Consider the following 25,787-nt stretch of genomic DNA (forward strand, 5'->3'; position numbering starts at 1 on the left):
TGAGAGGGATGTTTTAGCCCTGGGTAGAGATGAAAAGAAATAGATATATTCAGAATAACTGGCTCCATCCTTCTATACTAGAGCATCTCTGCCTCCTGAATTCTTGATATCAGTTGTTACATTCACCCTCCACTCAAGTGGCCATGCTTGTCATCTCATTGTTTTTTATCCTGTTTTTTATCCTGTTCCTTTTTATCTTATTTATTTTATCTTATTATTTATCTTATTTATTATCTTTTATTTTGACTTTTTATCCTGTTCCTTCCCACTCAACTAGCACTTCATCAAATCCTATTAGTAACTACAAAAAAAAATGGTTTGCAATAATATTCCTTCCTCATCTCTCATTTCACCACCTTCACTTAAGGTTCCATAATTCCTTGTGTGAGATTTTTTTTAAGAGGCTTATAACTCCTCTATTTGCCTCAAGCCTCTAGTTCCTCATATCAGGTCTCCAATCCTGTCAGGAAAGCTGCATCTTTCTAAAACATATCCATTTTCAAATTGCTTTTTAAAATACTCTTTGACTTCTCTTTGCTTATTACAATATTTTTCACACTTTCTAGAGGGGGAAGAAATGTTTTTTCCTCTGATGCTGTGGATCAAACTCAGGACCTTAAGCATGCAAGGCATGTAGACACTTTGCCACTGAGCTATATCCCTAGCCCCAAAAACATTCTTCTAAAAAAAAGTTTTATCAGAAATCAAATATGGAGAAGATGAGCTTTTCTAAGCAGGGATGCCCCACACTTCCCTCCATGCACACAGCCACGCTATGCAGGGCAACCCCTCTGATTACTTTTCACCCTCCCAGCTCCCCGTGCCATCCATGCTGAATGCCATAGGCTGTGAAATATCAGGCACTGGACATGTAGTCCACCCTCTTCTTCTCCTTGATCCTATGAATTAATGCTAGAAAATGTATATCAATACTATCTCTGGAAATTTCATTATTGTTGATCATGGTAAAGAAAATAGAAACAATCTAAATACCAAGACAACCTTTTAGGTTGAATTAAGGTCTATCATATCCAGAATGAGCTACTAGGCTACACTGGGGAAAGTCCTTTTCTGTGGCAGAGAATGGCTTTTCTTCATGTGCATAAGATTTTCTTAATGCCAGTATCTTCACATGAAGGCTTGAGACTTTTTCAGAGTTTTTAACTTTGCAAAAGCAGTGAAATATTAGATTCTCCTTTCTCAGGGAGCTAATAATTTCTTGATTAAAAGCTGAATTTCATTCTTTCTTATACAGTAGGTATTATTCCTGGGCATTTATGGTAAAGATTTTTTTAATTTTTTATTTATATATGACAGCAAAATGCATTACAATTCTTATTGCACATATAGCACAATTTATTATATCTCTGGTTGCATACACAGTATATTTACTCCAATTCGTGTCTTCATACCTGTACTTTGGATATTAATGATCATCACATTCCACCATCATTAATAACCCCCTGCCCCCTCTCTTCCCCTCCTACCTCTCTGCCCTATCTAGAGTTCATCTATTCCTCCCATGCTCCCACTCCCTACCCCACTATGAATCAGCCTCCTTATATCAAAGAAAGCATTTGGCATTTGGTGTTTTGGGATTGGCTAACTTCACTTAGCATTATCTTCTTGAATTTCATCCATTGACCTGCAAATGCTATGATTTTATTCCCTTTTGCTGCTGAGTAATATTCCATTGTGTATATATGCCCCATTTTTTTTATCCATTCATCTATTGAAGGGCACCTAGGTTGGACCCACACTTTAGCTATTGTGAACTGTGAAGATTTTTAACAGTAATGAAAGTTTTCAGCCTAAATAGAAAGAATCCCATAGGCAAACAAATGAGTAAAGCTAAAATTTTTTGTTGTGCTAAGATTCTAACTGTGTACAATATCTCTTTTTACTTTGAATTTTAAATATATAATTGTGATTTGGAGCCAAAGTTTAAACATATGCTGTTTTGAACCTCCTTATGCTATTATTAATATATTTTATTTTTTGCAGAGGTAAATTTTTCCAAGATTAGGAGCAACATTTCAATGTATAAATCAAGCTTTTGAGTTTTACGCCTACAACATGTATTTGTATATGTCTCCTTTGCAGGGGTGTCTTTGACCCCTCAGACACGTTTTGTGAGGAAGACAACTTAAGAGCTGCTCCAAAGCCTATTGTTCTTCTTCAACTTAAGGATTCACAAAACAGAACTTATTGTCACATGTTTAAAAACAAAAAATGCTTTCCTTCCAGTTTTGGGTTATTTTGCCCTCTTTGGTAGCCCTTGATATTTTTTTCACTTTTAATCTAGTTTTATTTCAGCAAGGAAGTACCACCTGGAAGTTTGCATAGTGCTAGTGAAATATTACAGCTTTCATTTGAGTAACATAAAATCATGTCTTCCATTTCTGTAGAGTACTACAATTTTTCAAAGTATTCATTACCTACTCCATTGCTTCTTCCTCATAATACCCAAAAAGGAAAGCTGAACAGCTATTTTTATAGGTTGTTTTGTTGTTGTTGTTTAGTGGGAAAGTGACTTGGCCATGTTGAGTAGTTTTTCTAAAATCACCTGTGCAATAAATGCTGAAGTGAGGATTAAAATCCAGGTCTTCTGATGCTAGCCCAGAAGTGGTCATTCTTGCTATTTTTGATATATCTCTGTGATATATCAAAGGTTTTAGTGTATCTCTTTGCTGGCATCTTCTCTTCTTTTGGGAATAAGCTTATCAATGTCCTTATAATCAGAGGTCTTCTTTTTATTTTCAGCAAGAATGATCTGTCTAAACAAAACATAAGTATGTAGATGAAACAGCTTAGAAGAAAATCTTGTAATGTTTCCTAAACTAATGATGTATGAAGGACTATTTCATATTTTATATCCGGAACATTGTGGGGTTTTGTTCACTAACAAATACTAGCAAAAATGGACAGCAATTAAGATACACCTTTCGCTTATGAGACCTAATAAACACTAATGTTGCTATTAAAACCCTCTGAATCCTTTTCCAGGAAGTAAGCATGCTGCTCCCAACACATCCATGATGCTTCTGATTAGCAGATTTCTTTATTGTATTATTGGACTGCCTTCGAAACCCTGAAGTTCATGTTTTGTAATCTCAGTTTTCCTCTCACTTCAGCAGCTAGCTATAAACAATATTGATCACACTTTAAATCAGTCTTCACTCCATAGAACTTGATAAATGAGAAATAAAATTTTAAGTGAAGTAAATTATAGTACAAGCGTTTAGCATGATTGCGTGTGACATAATTTTACATTTAAAGACAATTTATTAAATTGAATATTTTGTATAATTAATCTTGGACATATTAGTGTTTTGTTTTTAACTATCTAAATTATAGTTTTAACCCTACTGTTTGAATAATGGGCCAATTGTAAAGAAATAGATTTTGTTGATATTGATTTAAGTAGATATTGATTTACTTTCCTTTTAGAGTGCATGAAGCAAAAAATGAAGACTAAATTGAATACAATGTCATAGACCCTGAATACTTTTTACAGTTTTTCAGGAAAATCTTAGAAAATTCATGGTGTTACAAGTAAATTTTCATTATCTCCTTTCTCTCATTCTCTTCATCTTTCAGTTAGCTTTATGCCCCTAAATTATATCTTAGAATATTGTCAATCTGGTCTATCCAAATGCTTGTGACAGATATTGTGAACCACCACCAATGTTTACCAAAATAAAAATCATCACTATATCTCTACCATAATAAGCTGAAATAGTAAGAGGGGAAGGGAAGAGGGAGTAGAGTAGAGATAACTGGGCTTTGGACCCAACTGCACTGCTTACTCAATATGTTCCCTCGAACAATTTACTGAATCCTTTAGGGCATAGATCTCTCTGGGTCAATTATGAGGATAAATTGAGACCATGATAAGCATATAGGGTTTAAAAAATATGAAAGTAGCAAACAAATGTAAGGTACGTGTAGTATAATAAAGAGACTTTCTGACTCATAAGACAAAAGAAGATCTGGGGGCTCTGTATATGATGCACATTGAACAAATAATTGCATGAGAATTAAAATGATTTCTCATGCTTAAGGTTAACAGCCTGCTAATGCTGTTTTCAATAGGGAAATTGCATATAGGTAACAAATTAATATTATAAAGATAATTCTAAAATATTGCAGTCAACTGTAGTACATATGTGACTAGTTGACACACTGGCATTAGCTCCTTGCAATTGGGTAGGCCTTTGCCAGTTTCAGATTTTTAGGGTACAAAGAGGCCTATGGGTATATTTGTGCCCCCATGAGAAAAATTTTCCTTTTTGATAGCAAAGAAAGCAGTTACATGAGTCACTTATCCATCCTGTGAACATCAATCCTGGCAGCAGGGAAGGTAGGCTATTTTTTACTCTTCTCTAAGTGAAGAAAGGGGCAAATATATTTAGTCTAAAGTAGCAGTGCCTGTGCTCAAATAGGACTTGCTCTATAATTTGCTGCTTAATGATAAAGGGAGAGGAGAGATGAAGGAAGGCAAATTCCTTCCTTCTCATTTTGTGAGGATGAAATTAGAGTTTATCTTGGCAAGAGGTAGAATTGCTCTGCTAAAAATATAGTCTCAAATTGAAATTTCTCTATTATCAGAAAGTGGTTTTGTCAAGATGCAAAATAGTCATGCATGTGATAAGTATTCTTTATAGGAAAAAACAAACTGTGGATTGGTATCTTTGGATAAACAAACTGTGTGTTGTGTAGTGATAATTGTAAGCTAAACAAAGTAGAGTCCAAAAGTGGATAATGCTCCAAGAGGATATCAAAGTATTTCTTTAGCTGTCTGTGTGTTTTTATTTGCTAGTGTTGCTTATCTGTGTTTGCCATTCCCTCTCTTCCCTTGAGTTTGACAAAATTTTGAGAGTAAGAGCCAGTTCCTTTTCACTCTCCCTATTAATTAGAAGGGTGTTATAGATAGGATGCAGCTGCACAGTTATTGATCAACTCTTCTTTAATATTCTACCCTCAAATTATTTTCAAGCCAGCTCTTACAATTGTCAAAATTCTAATGACCTTTTTAATTGCTTTTGTCAGAGTGGAGCTCAGAGAGTCTCTTTCCTAGATGCTTGGTAGAAGTTAAAATACTATTCTGAAACGCTGTTGGGCTTTTAAGAGCAAGATAAGAAGCATATTCCCAAAGAGGTACAGTGTCGGGAAGAAAAAGAAAAGAGAACAACCACAAACTGGAGTTCAAGGTCTACATGGTGGGCCACCTGTGTATACTGGGCTACCCTGAGCATGAAGTGCAGTAGCAGCCCTGCATTTCAGCTGCTGATTCTTGTGCCTGCATCAGAATGGTGAAGGAGATCCTGTAATTTCCAATACTGAGTCAAAACCCTCAAGGAGGAATGTGGTGATTTTCAGTTGTTAGTAATCTCTAGCTATTTGCAAAGGCAGACAGAAATCTTCTCTTGAGAAGAGCATCTCCAGTTTAACCTTCTGGGTTCCTCCCGGTACAGTCAAGAAATAAAAGAAAATGCAAAGACCACGTGACCACGGTGAAGTAACTGCCTTAAATGAGAGTCAGCAGAAAGAAAACATTTAGGTTTCCAAAGACTATAGATATTGGAATGGTCAGAAAAAAAATGTAGAATAGCTTTGTAAGAATACTTTGCCATGCACAAAAGGAAATATGGGTGAAATAAAGAGACTTTAGGAAAACTGAATAATACAGTGAAATGTTAAACCTATTCAGAGCCCCCAGATGAAATGAAGTAGTGAATTTTTAGGGTGGTTAAAAGATAAACAGCCCAATATGTTCCAAATTGAATAAATCAATAGAAATCTATACCTTGGCTTACCCTGGTTTTATTATACCAGAGACAAAGATGTTCACCTAAAAGCATCCAGGACAAAGAGACACTTACCTACGGAGGCAAACCAACTTGACCAAGAGCACATGAAATCAACAGTGAAAAGGCAGTAGATGATACAGTGACCACTTTACTGTGTTAAGATAAACTTTCTTTAATACTCTCAGCATCTAGGATTAGCATGTAGTATGTACTTTAGAAATTTCTTCAGTAAGAGGCCTCTGGTGGTGATACTTTTCCATTTTCAAAAACCAGTAGCCTTTTATTTTGAGCAAAGTAAAATAGTTTTGGCAAAATGAGAATATTCCAGAAGGAGATACTAAGATGCAAGATAAAATGGTGAGCAAATACAATAGAAAACATGATACATAACTAATAAATATCATATAATCTAGTATCAGGGTTGACACATTTGGGTGCTGATGTTTGAGCAGAGGACATAGGAAACCTTCTAGAAAAACAGCGTTTATGTGCTCCCATACATGCTTCCACCAAAGTTGTATGGCCCAAGTGAACTTTTTCCTCCTAGTATGGGAGACTTCCTTTGGACTCATGCCAATAGGGAAAGCCTATGGAAGTGTGATCTTACAAACAAAATATTTGTAAAAATCAATTATTTGTAATGTCACATATAGTATCTAACTCATAAAATGTTAGCATATGTGAAAGCAAATATGCATAATAGCAAAATTTCATGCCTCTGAACATATCATGTAACTTCTAAACTAATCTTTGCCACAAACTGTCATTTATCCATGTGTTTTTATCTAGTCCCCTACTCTGCTCTCTAAGAGATAATCACTCTTTGAATCACCATACTCAATAGTGAAGCTTTAGTTTTTTTAAAAAAAGTTGATACCACTAATTATCAAGGTAAATATATGGTTATTTTAATTTATTTTATTTATAAATTTACTATTCATTTATTAAATGATATTGCAGGGACACTAAGTAAATATGTTATAAATATTATTAGCTAGCCATTGAAGTACAAGAAAAGTGAACATTATAAAATGTGTACTACAAAACTGCTAGAGCAATCCAATAATAACATTCAGAAATGTATTCATCGGTGTTCAGAAACATTTAGGACATGCTGTTGGTGCCACATTTGCTTTCTTGGGGAAGGTTCTCGAGGCACAGAAACAGCCACTTCACTGCTTAAAGTTAGGTATTAACAAGTGGAGGTTACCTTTAAGAATTTAACTTCACAAAAAAAGTTAAGCTGAAAAACTTTTGCTAGCATCTATTAATGAAATTGTGTTATTTTCTTCCTTGGTGCCATCAGAACTAATCTCACTGGTATTCTTTATCTCGTCTATCTTCTTCAAGGTCACACTCAGCTGATGCCCTATCACTGGAAATTTAAAAGTAATCAGAACTTCCAAGGGCTTCTATCACCACATCTAACCATCTGTTAGCACCTGAGCCTTTTGATGCTATATTTTTCTCCTGTCATTATGGATAAACCCTTCATGCTTCTAATTCAAACCAAACTGCTCATTCTGATGGCTTTGTTCTTGACTGGTAAAGGACATCACTCCAGCCCGTGTTCCCCTCTCCTCTCTCTGTCACTGTCTCCATCGTTCTCTCAGTGTTGCTTAAGCATTGCTTAATATTTCTCCCAAAATTGAAAAATAAATCTCTTAATCCCATTTCTGCCTCTAACCATCACTCTCTTTCTCCCTTTCTCTTTATAGTAAAACTTGCCATTTTCCTTTGAACCCACTCCAAACATGCTTTTCCCCCCGATATGTCACCAAACTTGTTTTTGTCAAACCTACTAGAACAATGCTTAGTGATACTGAATCCATTTGTTCTCAGTTCTAATTTTATGTGTCCTGTCAGCAGCATTTGACACAGATGATTACTCATCCTTTCTGGAAACACTTTCTTCCCGGGTTTTGAAGACACCTGCTCTGATACTTTCTAACTCTATTCTCTTATATTCTTTACTCCCTTAGCTGTTTCTTTCCTATCCATCCATGTAATTCTCATGTGTCATTTTGTATTTTTTGAGTATTTTCTTTTGGCGGTTAGTAAGCTAGTTTGCTGACTTCTCTTCCATATTTCTTAAATACTGTCTTTTCTTTTTATTTTTTATTTTATGATATTTTCTATTACAATATATGCTAAGTTTTACTTAATTTTGAATTTGTATTATCTGTGTATTACAAAGAGAATATAAGCTCCAAGAGACTTGAGATTTTGTTTTGTGTACTGTTGGATTCCCCAGTTTTGTAGAAGCTCAATAGTTAGATGTTGATTGAATATATGAGTAAACAAATTACATTTAAAAGGGAAAAAAAAGTGAATCAGCTATAAAAGATGGGATGAACCCACATAATTTTAAAAAATTGCAATTAGAGAACTTCAGGTTAGATACCAGTTTAACTATTTCATCCTACAGAAAAATACTCACTGACTTTCTAATTAAGCTTTTCATTTTATCTCACTGTTATAAATTTCCATTTCATCCTCCCTAAATGCACAGGGCTCCTGTCCTCCCACAAACAGATTTCAGAGTTGAGTTGACCTACACACAGAGCAGCCTGCATCCCTGCTCCTCTGCTGGAGGCTGCTGCTGGGAGATATCATGCTCACTAGCATCCAGGACTTAATTTACTATGAATATTACCTTCATAATTTCCATTTAATTGTTACTTCTCCTGGATGAACTAAGGAGTGAGCAAAGTTCTTAAACTTATATCTTTGACTGAATTAAATAAAAGTGTCAAATTATAGGCATTAGAGCATAGCTTAATTTCTATGAGCCATTTCAAGATATTGAAATTGGATTTAATTATTATATGCAATGGACATTACACATTCATGAGACAAATGGCCTACAATTTAATTAGATAGTTAGTGAAGTATTCATAAGGTACTTTGTTTTCAGAATGATCTGTAATAGCAGGAAAGGATCGTGCCTCTCTGGTTTCTGACATAAAAGAAATAAAATGATGTGCCTTCTTGTAATTCTAGAGAAGTGTTTTTTGTTTTGCTCGTTCAGACATGAATCTTCAGTAGAGGTGATATGTGGCCAAGTTTTAGCTGTCATCAAATTATCAGATCACTATTTCAAGGTTTTTATATTCTCAATACAAAATTATGTTCTTTGAATAGGTAAACATATATTTCATTTTGATTCTATAAACATTTTTACATATATCATATAATTATTATGGTTCTCTAACTCAGTATTGAACACGGGTCTAAAAGAAATCAAGAGTTGGCATAATTAAAGTAATTCTTTGAGTCTGAAATTATTTACTTGGTTCTGCCTTCCTTTTCAAATCTCATTTGGTTGCTGTTTGAGAGTATGGGTGAATAGGTATTCAATCAATATATTTGAGGCTTAGACTCTGGGCATGTGTATGATTGTCTTATTGATTGCTAATTATTTGCTTGCTTGTTTCCTTTTTTTATATTAGCATGCTAGAACAAGGTAGGGAGGCACAAAGGTAAGGGTATCAGTTTTCGAAACAGGGTCTCATCACTAGGTAAAAGCAATGCAAATTCTGTAGTATGTAAGAACTTGAGGCTATTAGTCTGAAAAATGTCATCAAACCTGTCTTTAAAACCTCCTATAGAGGGTTGGGGATGTGGCTCAAGCGGTAGTGCGCTTGCCTGACATGCGTGCGGCCTGGGTTCGATCCTCAGCACCACATACAAACAAAGATGTTGTGTCCTCCGAAAACTAAAAAATAAATATTAAAACTCCCTCTCTCTCTCTCTCTCTCTCTCTCTCTCTCTCTCTCTCTCTCTCTCTTAAAAAAATCTTCTATAGAATAAAAATGTGCTGACAGACCACACTTGAACTTAGGAGGTGCTTGATGTTGTCTGATTGTGGTAGTTTCAGATGCACACTTCAGAAATAAAGGCAAAGTGTGCAAGGACAGAGAGCTCTTAAGGGCAAAATGTGAGCTTATACTGTGTGATTGGCAGAAGTTCTACCCTGAGTCCTTCCTTGATTGCCATGAGTGTAGAAACACAAGCCACATTTCTTTATTTTTACATTTTCAGCAGGTGGGATGCTGGCAAATGTAGTGACTTGGAATAGAGAGCCTGGCTTCACCTTGATCTGTGTGTCCTGATGGAATATTTTCTAAAATGATGTGTGAAAATCTTGTATCATTATTTTTCCAAGCATGTACTAACATGGGCCCTATAAAATTGCAAATAGAATGCCATGCATTAGCCAGTGTGTTTGCATTTTATTTTTAGTTCCTGGAAAGATTTATAGTTTCTGGAGGATTTGCTTTGTTCCTGCCCATTAGATTTCATCTGGTCATCCTTATTCAGAGCACCAAAAATACTTCCCACTTGCCATGTGCATGAAGGCTGTGGAGAATTTGCTCAGTGAAATGTGTTTCTTCATATTTGTTCTGTGAGTGGACAGTTGCTGCCTTCTGATGTCATGTTGAAGGGTGATTGCTCTGAATGAAACTGCCACATCTGTGTTAATCCTGCTTGCTCAGACCTTAGTCCACATCTGTTTTGTGACAGATTAAACCATTGTCTTGCACATCTGCTATGTATGGAATGTTTGTATCCTCCAAACACACATGTTGAGGCCCTAAACTTAACATGATGGTGTGAAGAGATGGGGCTTTGAGAATAATTAGGGTTAGGTTGGGCCATGAAGGGACACTGTGATGGGAGTAAAACCATTTTTAGATGAGGTACAGGGAATCTCTACATGCATACACCAAGGAAGGCCACATGAGGATATAACCAAGAAGCAGATCTCACAAGAACCAGACCAAACTAGTACCCTGATCTCAGGCTTACAAATTCCAAGGACTGAGAGAAGATCATGTTGGTTGTTTAAGAAACCCAGTATGTAGCACTCTATTATAGCAGCTATACCAACTGAGAAACCTTCTTTAGAATGTGGGTCCTTAATTTTCTGTATATATTACCTTTGTAATTACTACATAATTATTATTTCTGAAATTCTCCTAAATTTCACTTTAATCTATTATTCAAGGTCTCTGACAGGCTTATTTCTGCGGTTTTAAAAAGTGAATATTTTTCACTAAGTCCTATTCAGGAACAAATTTGTCTTTTCTACAATATAGAAACCAGTATCTCTCAGTTGACCTCCATCAAATGAAATCTGTTTATTGCAAATGTAGAAGTCAATTAGAGAAGCGGTATGTGTACACTTTGAGTGTATTGAGAATATTTTGAATATTCTGCCAAATTTGATTGTTGTGCCATCTGTTTAATCTTTACTCCAGCATGCCTTTGATCATGTTACTATAGTATGTCTATACCATCTGATACACACACATACACCTCCCCGATACACCTATATATATGTAGAAATAATCAATTTGCATAGCAAAAAAAGGCCAGGAAAAATGAGTTTCTGCTTCTATCTTCCATGACAGTGAGTTCTTAAATATTATAAATGTAAATACCAATTTTTTTTAACTCATCTCTGAAATTTTGACTCAATAACAACATGATTATTCCAGTGATTTATTTCAACTCCTTGGAATGATCAGTCATTTTATGACATCTCTTCAGACTTGTACCTGTACCGCAGACATACACACATGAATGGACAGTCCAACTAGAAATCCTACTCTGTAATATGATTATGATTGAGAAAGTATGCACATGTTCCTCCTTTTTCCTCATGCTTAAAAGTAATGGATAAAGTGTAGAGTGAATTATATTGTTTAAATCACAGGCAACAATTTGGTTCAAAGAAAAGGGCAAGAAGATTCTGTGGAATTTTAGTAGCAGCTGTCTGGATTGTTGTTTTGGACAGATAGGTGATGTTTGTCTGTTGCAGATATTCTTTTTAAGTTTCTTAATCTATTTTGATTCTTATTCAAATCTGCATGCAATTTAAATCATCAGCTACTTTTTTATTTATGTAGAAATTTTATTTAGTAGTTTTGCTTCAAATGATGGGCTCAATGCTTACTGCAAATCAAAATAAACAGTGTACTGATTGCATTTTACTAAAGTTATGAGTGCAACTTAGGTAGCCTGGGGTCTAGGTTTTCCATTTGGATCCTGCAAAAGATATTCCTGTGAAATTAAAAACGTCACCAGTCCCAGCTTTAAAATAGGATGATCTTCAGTGAAAAGTAATTTCAGAGGTCATATTCTTAATTTAGTAGATGCACTTTAGAGTCTGTTAGAAATAATCACCACCTTTGAAATCATTGTTACATTCAGTGTTTGCTATCCCCCACACCACAGCTATTGGCATTTTGATGGCCATAGAAATGAATAGTGCTCCACATGGTGGCAATCACACCCATCATAAAAGTTAAATGAACATTCTTGCAACACCCTCTGGGATGGGGCAAATGTAGGAAGGAAGGATTGAGTACACCAGATGCAATGTGTCACTGACAAATTGAAGTGACTCCCTTAACACAGCATTGTGTCTTCCTTGTCACCTGTATCTGTTTTATTTATTCAAAGCTACTTTGAAAACACAAAATACTGTACTGGAACTGAGAATCAAAATGAATCATTTCTATTATCTGTCAGAATTTGCTGTACCATTGCTAGATTTCTTGTGTTGTTTTCCTTTCCTCTACCTACAGTTTGGTAAATCTTTTTCCAAAGATGCTCTGTTCAAAATATGATTGTAATCAAAATGTGACTACAAAACTATCATCTCTGAATTCAGACTCTTGCCTTGCTGGTGAGTGTTTTGTTTTAGTACTTTGTAAAGATCCTTTGGTTGATGACATTAATAGTTCATTTTAATAGGATTTTTTTTTTCCTCCAGTTGGGTCTGGTTCCAGGGGTTAACAACATGGAAGTCATTATTGACAACTTGATCTCCAAACTAATTGAAAATCAGACTCCTATATGTTAGGGCTTCTCTCCACACTTGGCTCTGCCCTCAGCAGTCTGCTAAAAATGCTTTTAAAAAGTAAAAAATTGATTTTGATGCCACCTACCAATTTCAAAAGTTTCTTGTACCATTCTCATTCTGGAAGTGTAAAAGACTTTTGAAGCAGCCTCATAATACACCTTGTGCTTTGGCCTTATAACCATGAGAAAATAATCTTCCCTGCCCCCCACAGCTCAATCTTAATAGTTCCCTGCAGACACTCCTGATCCTACTTTGCAGTGGATGAATTGGTCTTCATGCACTGGACTGTAAACTCCTTGAAGACAGTGAATTCTTCATGTGTGCAGACCTCTGTAGTGCTTACATCAATGCATAGAGAACAACTTTATCTACATCTTCAATTTGAGGGGGCATAATTGAGATAATGAATGTACATAGCTTTTGGTAAATGTCAGAGTGCATTACAAGTAAGCCAAAGCGCCAAAGCTACATACATAGTTAAAAAAAAAAATGTGTCTTATCCATTCCTCATCTAGTGACTGGCAGAGACCTTGACATATAGTACATGCTTAATATGTTTGTTAAATTACACTGAGATTGGTATAGAATTCCTACTCAGGTCAGTTCTTTTTGCTAAACCATATAAAATTGTCTCCTTTCAACAAGTTTTCATTGAGAGCTTCTTTCATATGCCAATGCCTGGCACGAGCAATATAAAGACAATTAAAATAAATTCAATAAATGTCTTACCCTCCAGCAAAGAAGACAGAGACTTGTAATAAGTAGCTATAATTCATTGTGGTAAATGTTGCAATTAATGTATGCAGCCAGTTCCACGGGAATATAGACAAGTAAACTATGAATAGAGATTGTTAGACTCCTTTTTTCTTTTTCTATGAGCAGAGTTTGTCAAAGACAGAATGGAGGAAGGACTATGTCAGAGCAGCAGTCTGTGTTAAGGAATGAACACTCACAAAAAACAAAGTTTCTCATGTCTCAGAGAGAATGTACACGGAGGCACTATTCTAGATGCCAGGTTGTAAAGCATCTCTTAATTCTGGGCCAAAGATTCTGAATCTTTGACAGGCACAGGTTGAAATCTTTGAAACATCATCTGTGAATAAGAAAGGCCAACATTTAAAATGAGAGACATTGGTGTAAGGAAGAAACTGAAGTAAGGAGAATCATAGGGGCTGATAGAGACTCAGAATGGGGTGAGATGCTCAACATACACGGTGCCAGTAGAAATAGGAAATGGTAAGAAAGTTGAAATATGAAGCATATTGTTCATCTTCAATTATTTTCCAGTTGTCCCTGAAAAGGGAACTAAAAAGGAAGCCAAAGAGCAGCATAGCTGGAGAAAGACAGAGGGGCTAGAAAGAAAATGTTCTTGATGCTGGCTCACTAGGGGCTACCATTGTTCGCCCAGAAATAGCAGTTCTGGATTTTACATAGGCACTGTGTGACATTCATGGGAATCCTGCTGCCCGTCTCTGAAGCCCACCCTGTGGCTGCTCAGATTTCTGACATTACCTTCTCTCGCCACTGAAAATTAACCTGTATCGAGGACTTTCCATTTTGTTTGTAACAGACCTTTTTTCTCTTAGAAACAGTGGTTTGTTTGGTTCTCTGAGTCTTGGAAAACACCAACAGGTAGTCCTTCTTAGGGCCTGTCTGGAGGGGGCTCTGTGTTCCTGTCTTTCAAATATCACCATGTGGGTGAAAACCCTTACCAAATTTATTCTGTCCAAATGTTAAAAAACAGATGGGTCATTGAGAAGAAAATATGTAAAGCAATAAACTTTTGAAAATGGTATTAATTCCCATGGTAATCAGAGAAAATAAATTAAGCACAGAACCACATACTTTGTCAAAACTTTCAAAAAAGTTATGTAATATCATGTGTTATTAACCTACTTTGTCCTATTGTTCCAGATATGGAACACCTATGAAAACTACTTAAATTGAATGACAGATAAACCATGTATGGCAACTTTGAAATAGTATGTTTTTAGATGTCTATTCTTTTGAGAAGAGTAAAGGGTAAATGATTAAAATGTTTGGGAAAAAGTAGTTTATGAAAATCCATATTAAGTATATATAATGTCTAGATTATGACTTCCAACCTTATTTTAATGCACCTGTGTCAATTTTTTTTTTTTTTGCAATACTGAATTGAAAACTTGGTACTTATTAGGTTAAGGAGGACATTAGAAAAAAGGTACCCATGTAATTTGTATCCTCTGAAAGGTTATTTGGTAAGATTTAGAGACTTCAAGGATGCTCTGTCATCCAGCAGATCCTCTCCCAGCAGCTTTGCCATAACTGTGTGTAGAAATATGCACAAGAACGCTGTTGGCAGCCCTCTCAAAGAGTCTGTAAATAGGCAGTCCTTCAATGAAATTCATGCAAAAGAAATAACCTTACATCTGTCAAGATGAATACATCTGAAAAACAAAGTGATGAGCAAAAAGTGCAAGTTTCAGCTGCATGCTTAGCAGAATGGTGTTCTGTGATGGATGATGACAAATTTATAAAACCTAAACTTACAAAATAATATTTGTGGGGCTGGGGTTATGGCTCAGTGGTAGAGTGCTCGCCTCACACATGCAAGGCCCTGGGTTCGATCCTCAGCACCATTATATAAATAAATAAAATAAAGTTATAAAAAAAAAGAAGCCTTAACATAATAATAATAATAATATTTGCATTTAGCAACCCGGTCAATAAATGGGCTAAGGAACTGAACACACACTTCTTAGAAGAAGACATACAAGCAATCAGCAAACATATGAAAAAGTGTTCAACATCTTTAGTAATTAGAGAAATGCACATCAAAACTACTCTTAAGATTTCATCTCACTCCAGTCAGAATGGCAGTTATCAAGAATATAGGCAATATTAAGTGTTGGAGAGGATGTGTGGGGAAAAGTACACTCATATATTGCTGGTGGGTCTGCAAATTGGTTCAACCACTTTGGAAAGCAGTGTAGAGATTCCTCAGAAAACTTTGAATGGAACCGTCATTTGACCCAGCTATCCCACTCCTCGGTCTATACTCAAAGGACTTAAAATCAGCATACTGTAGTGACATAGCCACACCAATGTTTATAACAGCTGAATTCACTCACAATAGCTAAACTGTGGAGTCAACCTAGATGCCCTTCAGTGGATGAATGGATAAAAAAAAATATGGCATATACACACAATGGAATTTTACTCAGCAATAAAAGAGAATAAAATCATGGCATTTGCAGATAAATGGATGGTGTTGGATAAGATAATACTATATGAAGTTAACCAATCCCCCTCAAAAAATGCAGAATGTTTTCTTTGATATAAGGAGGCTGACTCATAGTGGGGTAGGGAGGGGGAGCATGGGAGGAATAAATGAATTCTAGATAGGCCAGAGGGATGGGAGGGAAAGGGAGGGTGCAGGGGATTAGCAAGGAAGGTGGAACATGATAGACATAATTATCCAAAGTACATGTATGAAGACACGAATTGGTGTCAACATACTTTATATACAATCAGAGATATGAAAAATTGTGCTGTATATGTGTGATAAGAATTGTAATGCATTCTGCTGTCATTTATTTTTTTTTAAATCAATAAAAAAAGAAACTGTGGTACTATATACAATGGAATATTACTCAGTTTTAAAAGATAATAAAATGATGGCATTTGCAGGTAAATAGATGGAGTTGGAGAATATTATGCTAAGTGATACATCCCAAAAAACTAAAGGCTGAATGTTTTCTCTGATTAGTAGTTGCTGATCAATGATGAGGGGTGGGCATGGGAAGAATAGAGGAACTTTGGATTGGGCAAAGGGGAGGGTGGGGAGGAGTTATAGGGGTAGGAAAGATGGTGGAATGAGATGTACTCTAGGTACATGTATGATTGCACAAATGGTGCTTTTCTATATCGTGTACCACCAGAGAATTGAAATATTATGCTCCATTTGTGTATGGTGAATTGAAATGCATTCTGATGTCATGTATAAGTAAGTAGAACAAATAATAATAATAATAATGAAATAAATGTGTAAAACATGGACTGGAATGATGAATACCTGCTTTAGGATTGTGGTCTTCTTTGGGAGGTATTTGGGCCGTCAGTTGTATTTATGAGGTTTCATTTGGTGATATACGTTTGTTATAGTCTCTGAAATTTTCAAATTTTCAAAATTTCAACTTTATTTTTCATTTGCTCTATCACTTACCATTCTTTTTAGCTGTGAATTCATTCTTTTCTGTCAAAGTAATTTTATTTAAATTAACAAAGAAAAGATAATTGGGTCTTAAACTAAGGTGGAAGCAAGAGGCAAGGTATAATTAGAAAAAGAAACATTAAAAAGATATTTTGAGGTGAAGTTACCACTACTTAACAACTAGATATAAGTATATATTAGTTTGTGGGAGGGAGAGGCAAAAATCAAGGATCATTTATTTAGAATTCTAGCTGTATTAACCATTAAGCATGTCAATAGAACAAGAGGAGTGATATTGGAGAGTAAGGTATCTAAGGAGAGTAAGGTATCTATTATTGTCTCTGTGTTTTCCATAAGCCTAATTTGTTGTCTTAAAAACTTTAATAATTATTTATTAATTATCTGCCATGTACAAAGCCCAAATAAATATAGGAGATCCTTTACATTTATGCATAAATGCTCTTTTCCATTAATTTGTTTCTGAAGATGTTTATACCATTAATTTTTAAATATCATAGTACAGTCACTGCTTCAGTAAATTCAATTGGATGGCAATTTCAACTGAATACAGTTGAATGGCAGCATGCAGCCTTCATTAAGTTATCTAGTAACTATTTTTAAAATGTGTGAGAACCCAATAAATACTTCAGTGTGTGCAAACTCATCTGTTTGAAAATTATATCCCAAAGAAAAATTGAAGGTGGTTATCTTGAACATTCCCCAAATATGTAGAATGTTAATTGAGTTATGACTCGATGAGGCTGGCTTCAGTTATTCTTTCTTAGAAGTTGTTTAGTTTATTTTTATTTATTTATTTATTTATTTATTTATTTATTTATTGGTGGTGCTGGGGATTGAACCCAGGGCCTTGTGCATGCAGGGCAAGCACTATACCAACTGAGCTATATCCCTAGCCCAAAAGTTGTTTAGTTTACACAAGAGTAAATCTACAGCTCCAAAGATAATTTCAGCAACACAGTTAGATCATTTGAATAAGATAAACTGGACAAAATGTAGCTAAAATTAGTAATATTGATCAGTTATCTCTGTTTTCATCTTTTCCATAGTTTCTTTTGCCTGTTGATCATCCTTCATAAAAGGGCAATAGCCATAGAGACTAATGGGGTACAGAGATCCCAACTATTACCTGGTTATAATATCTCAACCATTCTTCTTCCTTCCTTTCTCTGGGACCCTCCCAAAGTCTTCTTTTCACAGTTCTACACTTTTGTGTCCCGTTTCCAATAGAAACAAAAAAAATCCTACCACTAATTCCACATATGGTACCACTAGTCTTCCTCTATGGATTTCTTTGCAAGCCTACATGACAGGCTAAGACCAAAAAAAAAAAAAGATGTGTTCCACTCTGAGTGTTCGGAGTACCCTGTGAGCTCAGTTGGCTTCATTGGGAGTTTCACGAGCCTTGGACCAGAATCAGACTTCCACAGTCTTGTCTTTGCTCTACTTTACCCCCATAGATATCTCCAACATTGGAGAAATAAGCCAAAGACCAAAGTAAAATAGCAGTCAGAATATTCAGTTAGAATCCCCTAGAGACTTGGAAAAGACGTCATTTGTAGCCTCGGTATGGCTGCCAGTCATCCCATTTGATGTGAAGCATCTGTTGTCTTCAAGGAATCAAGAAAGGTCTGGTTCCCCTTTCTAGTCTGTGAAGTGGGTGGTGGTGTCATTTGTTATAGAGAGCTAGAAGCCTTGTGTTACTGGGCTGCAAGCTGCTGCCTGCCTTGGTTAACAGGCTGAGAATTTCATCAGCTGTCTTCAATAAAAGACAATGTGTGTGAGGGAAGACATCAGCTATTGTGGTTGTGTTTGTCTTCCCCATCCATTGACTCACAGCCAGCAAAGAACAATGACACCAATCAGCTGGCCACCTGAAATTCTTACATTCAATTACACAGTAATGTCTGACTATTTAGAAACCCCTGGCAAGGTCTTATTTCCATACCTTCTTCTTCTTCTAGTAACATTTAATCCTTTATAGCTTCATTAATAAAATTTCATTTGAACATTTACTGACTTAAATAATTGCATAACCAAGAGAAAAAGTCTACTTTATGAGGGGATAGATATTAAATCTAACATACTTTGTTCTATATGCTATAACCTCATACAGAAAATTTTATCGAAAAAGTCGTAAAATGAGAGCATTATTGATCTAAGAAGTGACCCATACAGCAGTACTTCTTCAATTTTAATGAAGATACAAAGCACCTGGGGATATTGTTCAAATTCACATTCTGATTCAGTAAGTGGGGCCTGAGATTCTGCATCTCTGTTAAAACAAAAACAAAACAAAACAAAGAAAGAAAGAAAGAAAGAACCCAAGCAATGCCATTGATATTTTCTAAACACTGGTTTGCATGGCTATCCTAAAAGGCCAGAAGACATTTGGACCAGTGGGTATCCATTAGCCACCTTCGCCGTCTCTGGAGGGGAGACATGACAGACTTAAAAAATAAAGACTCTGTCTTTAAAGGGATAAAACAACATCCAATTTTATTCTGAAATTTTTAAATAAACATTGAGGTTGCTTATGTTGAAATAACTGTTGACAAGGTGATGATACTCATGTCACATTTTAATAGAATTGTTTATAGACTTAATCGTTTTCCATTTACTCAAATAAGAATGCATAATGATGTTTTAAGCATTTCTATTAAAAGAGAAAATAAAATATAAAAATAGTTCATACTGAAATGTATAACTGCTTGAAGATATTGGATGATCTTAAATGTGCACATTTTTAGTTGACATGTGTCTTTACTCCTCAGGGAAAACAGTATTGTGAGCTTCCATGAGATCTGTTATCTCACATTAACAGTATAATACCAATTTGTGATTATTTTTGTTTAATAAGTAACATGCTAAGGTAGATAATGCAAAATTAAAGTTATTACAGAAATGCCATTATAATTAGCTTTCAGAATTCATTTAATCAGGACAGTTTTAACTTCCTAATTGTGTTTTCTTAGATTACTATTGAAATACTAAAATTTTATTTCTTATTTGAGATCAGGAAGGTAACTCCCAAGGACAGAAGAACCTCATGCTGTAATTTAGAAATAGCAGTGAAGTTTATTGATGTGGCTGGGTTGATGGTATTTTGCTACCTATTTTTAACTTCCATCTCTTTCTGGTTTAACCTAAGGAAGTCTAGGAAGCCGGGAAGGGTAAAGCCAGTTTAAAAATCATCAGCATCTAGATTCAGTGTGGATCAGGCACATTAGCAGGACTGTCTGTGTTCTCATGATCTCTCCAGCAACCCCATGAAGCAAGTCCTGTTGTCATCCTCTTTGTAGAAGAAACTGAGGTCTCAATCCCTCACCCAGCTTGTTCAGATGCATACTTGTCTGTGGTGGAGCTGGGATTGAACCTAGGCCATCCAACTCCATAACCTCTAGGTTTTTTCTAATCATTTACATTGCATTTATAGGTGCAGATACTATTAAGTACAGACTTGTTGGTAACAAAGTGATTCAAGAAATAATGATTATCCCACAGGGCCATCTGTTTTCTCTCAACCCCATCACTGGGCCTCTTCTATTTCTGGTTAGTGAGGAATGGTGTCCAGCAGTAGTTCTCTCTCCCTATTTCCTCTCTTCCTACTAGATAGCAGGAAGTCTGAACATTTTATCTATTTAGCATCTCTAGTAATTCAAGCTGTGGATACACTTCACCATCAGTTTAGAAGCAGTTTATTGATAGTTGTGCCAAGGACTGTGAGGGGACATAATTTAGAAATGTCTAGGCATCAAGGAACTCGAGAAAAGAATGGTGGTGTGATAACAGTTCTGTTAGGAAGATGGAGTAGGTGGTGTTATTTTCAGTTTCCAATGTGGAGCTTTTCACTGCACATGTAATTTAGAGCTCTGTTTATTTGGACTGGTGTTTAAAATTAGAAGCTGACCATCTGTATTTTTCTTGATAAGTATGGAGTCATCCTGACCAAAAGGTTTTTGAAGGTCAGGAATAGCTTATATGTGCAACATTGTTTTTGGAAAAGAAAAAAGAATGTAGCAAGTCTGAAAATAATGCTCAGTGTTTGAGAACTTAAGAGCATTTTGATATGCATGCAGAGACATGTAGCCACTGAAATCAAAATTATAAAGGCTATACAGTAACAGGAAAAGTACAAAGCAACATAATGCAGAGCCTCAAGTAAAATAAGCCTTGGAAAGTGACCTTAACATTTGTAGAGTGTCTGCTTTGCACCTGCATTCTGCTATATGGATTTATTATTTTTTCCCTATCTTTCTAACAGCATGCAAAAAAAGTTGATGTTATTTCAGTATTTCACATATGAATGAATTAGGGTATAGATTTATTAAGGGACTTCACCATGGTCACAGTGATTGGGCAATAACTCAAAATCCAGATCTCTTAAAATCCAAGTGGAATCATGTTTTTCCCCAGTTAGTTTTTTTCTGAGCTTTTCCACCTTCTTCCCATCATTGTTTTGGTTCAGAAATGTTTTTACAGTAAAGAGTGAAGTGAAATAAATTCAGCCAAAAGGTGAAAATACTAAATTGTAAAGATGACTTATTTTAGCTTTTTACAGAGTTGAAGGACAATTAATAGTTGACACTATCTGTAAAATGAAGCATAATCATAGCATAAACATTGTCTTATTTTATCTGATAGTTGAAATATGCATTGATGTGATTGCCAAAATGTTAGCTGTTCCTGTTAGCCAGAATGTTTTAGGGACAAGACAAGAACAGACTTTATTTTAAGATAACAAGCAAAATGTTTTTCCTTGGTTAGTACTTTCATTGTTAACTGATGTCTCAGACATTAGGATGAGAGGTTTGAGGATGGAAACCTTTATATGAAACTAGCGCTACGTACTTCCTCATCCTTTAAAAATATGTTTTAAAAGCTTTTTAAAACTTTTCACATGATAGTTTTCTGTTGCAACTATCATACATTACTGAAAATTCTACAAGAATTGCTTAACTACTCTTTTAACAAGTAATATGAAACCTTTCTTATAAAGGTTATATTTTTCCATAACCATATTTTATCTATTTTGAAATTGTGTTTTTCACCATATTTATAGTAAACATTCACCACTAGAAATTTACTAGCTTTAAAAATAAGGATTTGGTAAAATACTTAGATTAGGTTTGGAAAGAACTTTAGTGGTTGCATTTGAATTTTTTTTCAGGGTTTTACTCTGAAAACATCAATAAAATTTTATAGTTTAAGTTTTTGCATAAGAAGCCTGGAATATTGCTAAAAAGATTTTTCACTGAATTTTTTATTTTTTGTTTGTGAATCTCAAAGACATTTTATTCTTTTTATAACTTGAAGTTATATCACTATAACCTTTGTTTTCACAAAATATACTCTGAATAGGTCAATAGGCCTTTGTTACCTATCCTTTTTTATTAAAGAAAAAATACTATTTCCTAGCTGCCTGTCCTCCTTAAAGCATAAAGTACAAAGCAACTGTTTAAAATCTTTTTTTTTCTTCCTAGTTATCTTTGTCAGTTTGTAAAATTTGCTAAATTTGCTTGCATCGTATGCTTCTAGAGATGAGGGAATCATTTGCATAAATGGATGAAGATTTTTGTCTTCCGTGAAGGACAGCTTGAAATGGACACATAATCCTTTTATTCCCTTTCTGTTGTTGCAGTATCCGGCTGCTCTGATGAACCTGGGAGCCATTCTGCACCTTAATGGCAGACTCCAGAAGGCTGAGGCCAACTACTTACGGGCTCTGCAGCTCAAACCCGATGATGTCATCACACAGTCCAATCTCCGAAAATTGTGGAACATCATGGAAAAACAAGGTTTAAAGACTTCTAAGACCTGACACAGGAGGACAGAAGCTCATCCTCTTCCATTTTTTAAAAGCTGGCTCCATTAACAGACCAAACTTCTCAGAAGTGTTATGCTAAGATCTCGTTTTTTGCACTTCAAGACCCGAGTAGAGGTCATTGAAGTCATTGTCACTTCTGGGAGAATTCACTTTGCTATTGGCACAGCCTTTAACACCAAAAAGGGGAACATTGGAAGCCTCCTTGAGAATGTAATTGTTGCCCATAGACTGTACACCAGAGCACTTAACACAGGATCTTTTGACATTCTTAAAGGGGAGGGGGTACTTTGGTTATAGTTTTTTTTTCATTTTTGAAAGCTAATTTTGAAATTATATGGTTCCTTAAACACTGTGAGAGGAAGTCAGAGTGTCCATTCAGCCACAATACACTATTAAGATTGTTAATAGGGAGTGATTAACATAGTGTGAATCACAGTGAGCCTCTGGTTGTCCTAATGCTGCTGTCTTCCGTCTTTGGGACAGCCTGCTTATTGGTTTCTGAAGCTTAGAAAACTTTTTGTTCTGTTTAATATTGTATCAGGACCTGTCAGAATCTGCAGTTGTTTCTCAACTAGTGCACAAGATGACTTGGATGTTGACTCTTTTGAACATCATTTGCTTTTCATGTTCTGAAGGATATGGAAAATAGAGGTAGTCTTTGGAGAGGGGCTAGAGAAGCCTTATATCTGTCAGGCAGGCATTTTTGTTTCAGTGTTGTCAATGTTTTCTCCAAAACTGTCCAGTAGAATTCATTGTATTAATTTCTTTTGATATTTCTTTTTAAAATGGCTGTTCTTGGCTAACATGCATGGTTGCATAAGGATGAGAGAAAGGGAAGCTTATAAGTGTTCTAGTTCCAATAACTAATAGATAGCAGTTAGACAAAAGGAAAGGTATGTGTGCTTCCCAGATTTTGTTATTAAAAGATCAAGTCTACACAAAGGAGTGTATGATGGTGGTTTCCCAGTTTTTAATTTTGTATTTTGCAAAGAAGTGTATGAAATGATAATCAATTTCTAATAGATACCTAAACAGCAGTGCAGATCAATTTTCAAAGGATTATTTTTATCTTATTTGTTCTTCCTGAAAGGTATGAAAAATGAGTTGTTTTAAACTGCAATAGAATATAGCATTAACCTGTATATGGATAGGTCTTCTGCCACATGATTTTCTCAGTTGAAAACTATTTTTCCCTAGCAAATTGGGTATTTTATTTCATTACCTGTTATTAACCACTTCACTGATCATTTCACAAATGAAAGACTATAAATGAAGCAGAGAAAAACATTTATTGAACAGTTTTTGACTAGCAATCAAACTTTGCTACTAAAAATTAATTTCATAAAACACCAGTCTGTTATCAACTTTTTATAGAGAAATTAGCTATACGATGCCCTACATATTTATTTATTTATTATTATACAGTAGCAGAATAACAAAAAAAAAACTTGATTCATTAAGCCAGTTCTTTGCAACTGAAAATTAGCTTTTTCTCCTTCCCTTTCACACTCCCTGTATATAAGATCAAATTTCCATTAAAGGAAAGCTGGACATGCAAAGACATCATATTATGTTTTCTCCATATTTTATGTATTTTGCTATGTATCTGAATACAGTGGGATAAAGAATTTAAAGTAGTGTTGCTATGGCACTAGTGTTTTTGTGAGAAGGGCAAATGTAGTAAGAGAGATTTTTTTAATGGCATTAATAAGAAGGCCCTCCTGTAATGTGTGTATTATTTTGTAAACATTTCATTGAAGGGCCAAAGTTAAGTTATAACTAAATCACTGTGTTTCCAGAATGATATTTAACATTTAACAACCACAAACCCATGGTCAAACTGAAGTAGTGGGTTGAAGTGTATGTTTCATCTTAGTGCATTGGCAATTGCAAAAAAAAAAAAAGAAAAAGAAAAAAAGAAAAAGGAATTTAATATAAGGCTATAAAGATAAATTCAATGTCTAACATTTTTATTTATTTAAATAGTTATTGACTTATGACAACTTCCTAGTCTTAACATTTTATGTCTCTTTATTGTTATTGTTTTCTTCCTTCCCAACACTTGTTTCTTAATAGGTTCACTGAATGCACAGTAGAGGTTCTTCATGTGACTCAGTTCCCAAGTAGCATTAATAATTGGGCTGTGTCATAAAATGCATGGATTTTTAATAACTACATGTCCCTGACACTTTTCACTACAGGGCTTTACTTAGTAACTGACCAACTCGGGCTTGGGGGGAGGTCTGGGGGGGGGTGTCAGAACATGATCAAAAATGTCTCCGCTCAGGGATTTATGGTGGATTATTGCAGACAGTGCTAAAAATATAGAGCACAAGACAAGTTTACTAAATTAAAATTTTATTTTTTGAGAAGCTGTTATTTGTATAAATTATCAAGATTTGTAGGCTTTCCTTTTGTAGAAATAATTGTTTATGTGCCAGAGAATTTCAATTTTGTTTTCAACAATAAAGCATTGATAACAAATACATTGTGTAAGTCTTTTTAAAAGAATCTTCTACATCAACAGCACTTAAACTCTTGATATTTTTCATGGACCTAGGAAAAAGGCTAAGTAAGTAGAGGTTGAGCATCGGAGGTACATGATTTGAATGTATAATTGATAATGATAATTAATTTCTAGTAATTATAATAATAATAAAATTTTCCAGTGTCACCAATTTTACCTGTTAGGATGTTACAATAACAAAGTTTTATTTTCTTTTGTTATTGAACCATTGGAAAAAGGTTCTTAGAAATATCATTAAGTGCAGCATAATTGCCGGTTTCTGCCTCAATCAATTTTTGGTAAAATTGTCCATATTTATAAGACCCTGGTTCTCTAGTCTATTCTTAGATGAAAACAGAACTCTGTTCTGCTGAGAAATGTCAGTGAAGCACATTTAGGAGTCAGTAATGAAGAAACCTAGGGTCCCAGAGAAGGTGAAAAGTGACAGGGAGTTCCAGTTTGGTTAAAATTGTTGTTCTATACCACTGGATTATATACTTCCTATTTCCTTGTGTATAGAGTAAAAGTTACCTTTGAGGACTTTACTGTATGCTAAA

General features: G+C 35.1%; 1 protein-coding gene across 2 annotated transcripts in view; it reads left to right on the forward strand.

The window, feature by feature from the left end:
* TMTC2 (transmembrane O-mannosyltransferase targeting cadherins 2) overlaps nucleotides 1–25,181 on the forward strand; it is a 381,491-nt gene extending 356,310 nt beyond the window's left edge. For both annotated transcript variants that reach the window (XM_081310136.1, XM_081310135.1), the window contains one exon: nucleotides 22,539–25,181. In XM_081310136.1, the coding sequence (XP_081166262.1) occupies nucleotides 22,539–22,718 (180 nt within the window). In that variant the 3' untranslated portion in view covers nucleotides 22,719–25,181. The remainder of the gene's footprint in view (nucleotides 1–22,538) is intronic.
* Nucleotides 25,182–25,787: the final 606 nt, after the last annotated feature.

Source organism: Spermophilus citellus (genome assembly GCF_964194105.1).
Source record: "Spermophilus citellus genome assembly, chromosome: 10".
In the NCBI taxonomy this organism is placed as follows: Eukaryota; Metazoa; Chordata; class Mammalia; order Rodentia; family Sciuridae; genus Spermophilus; species Spermophilus citellus.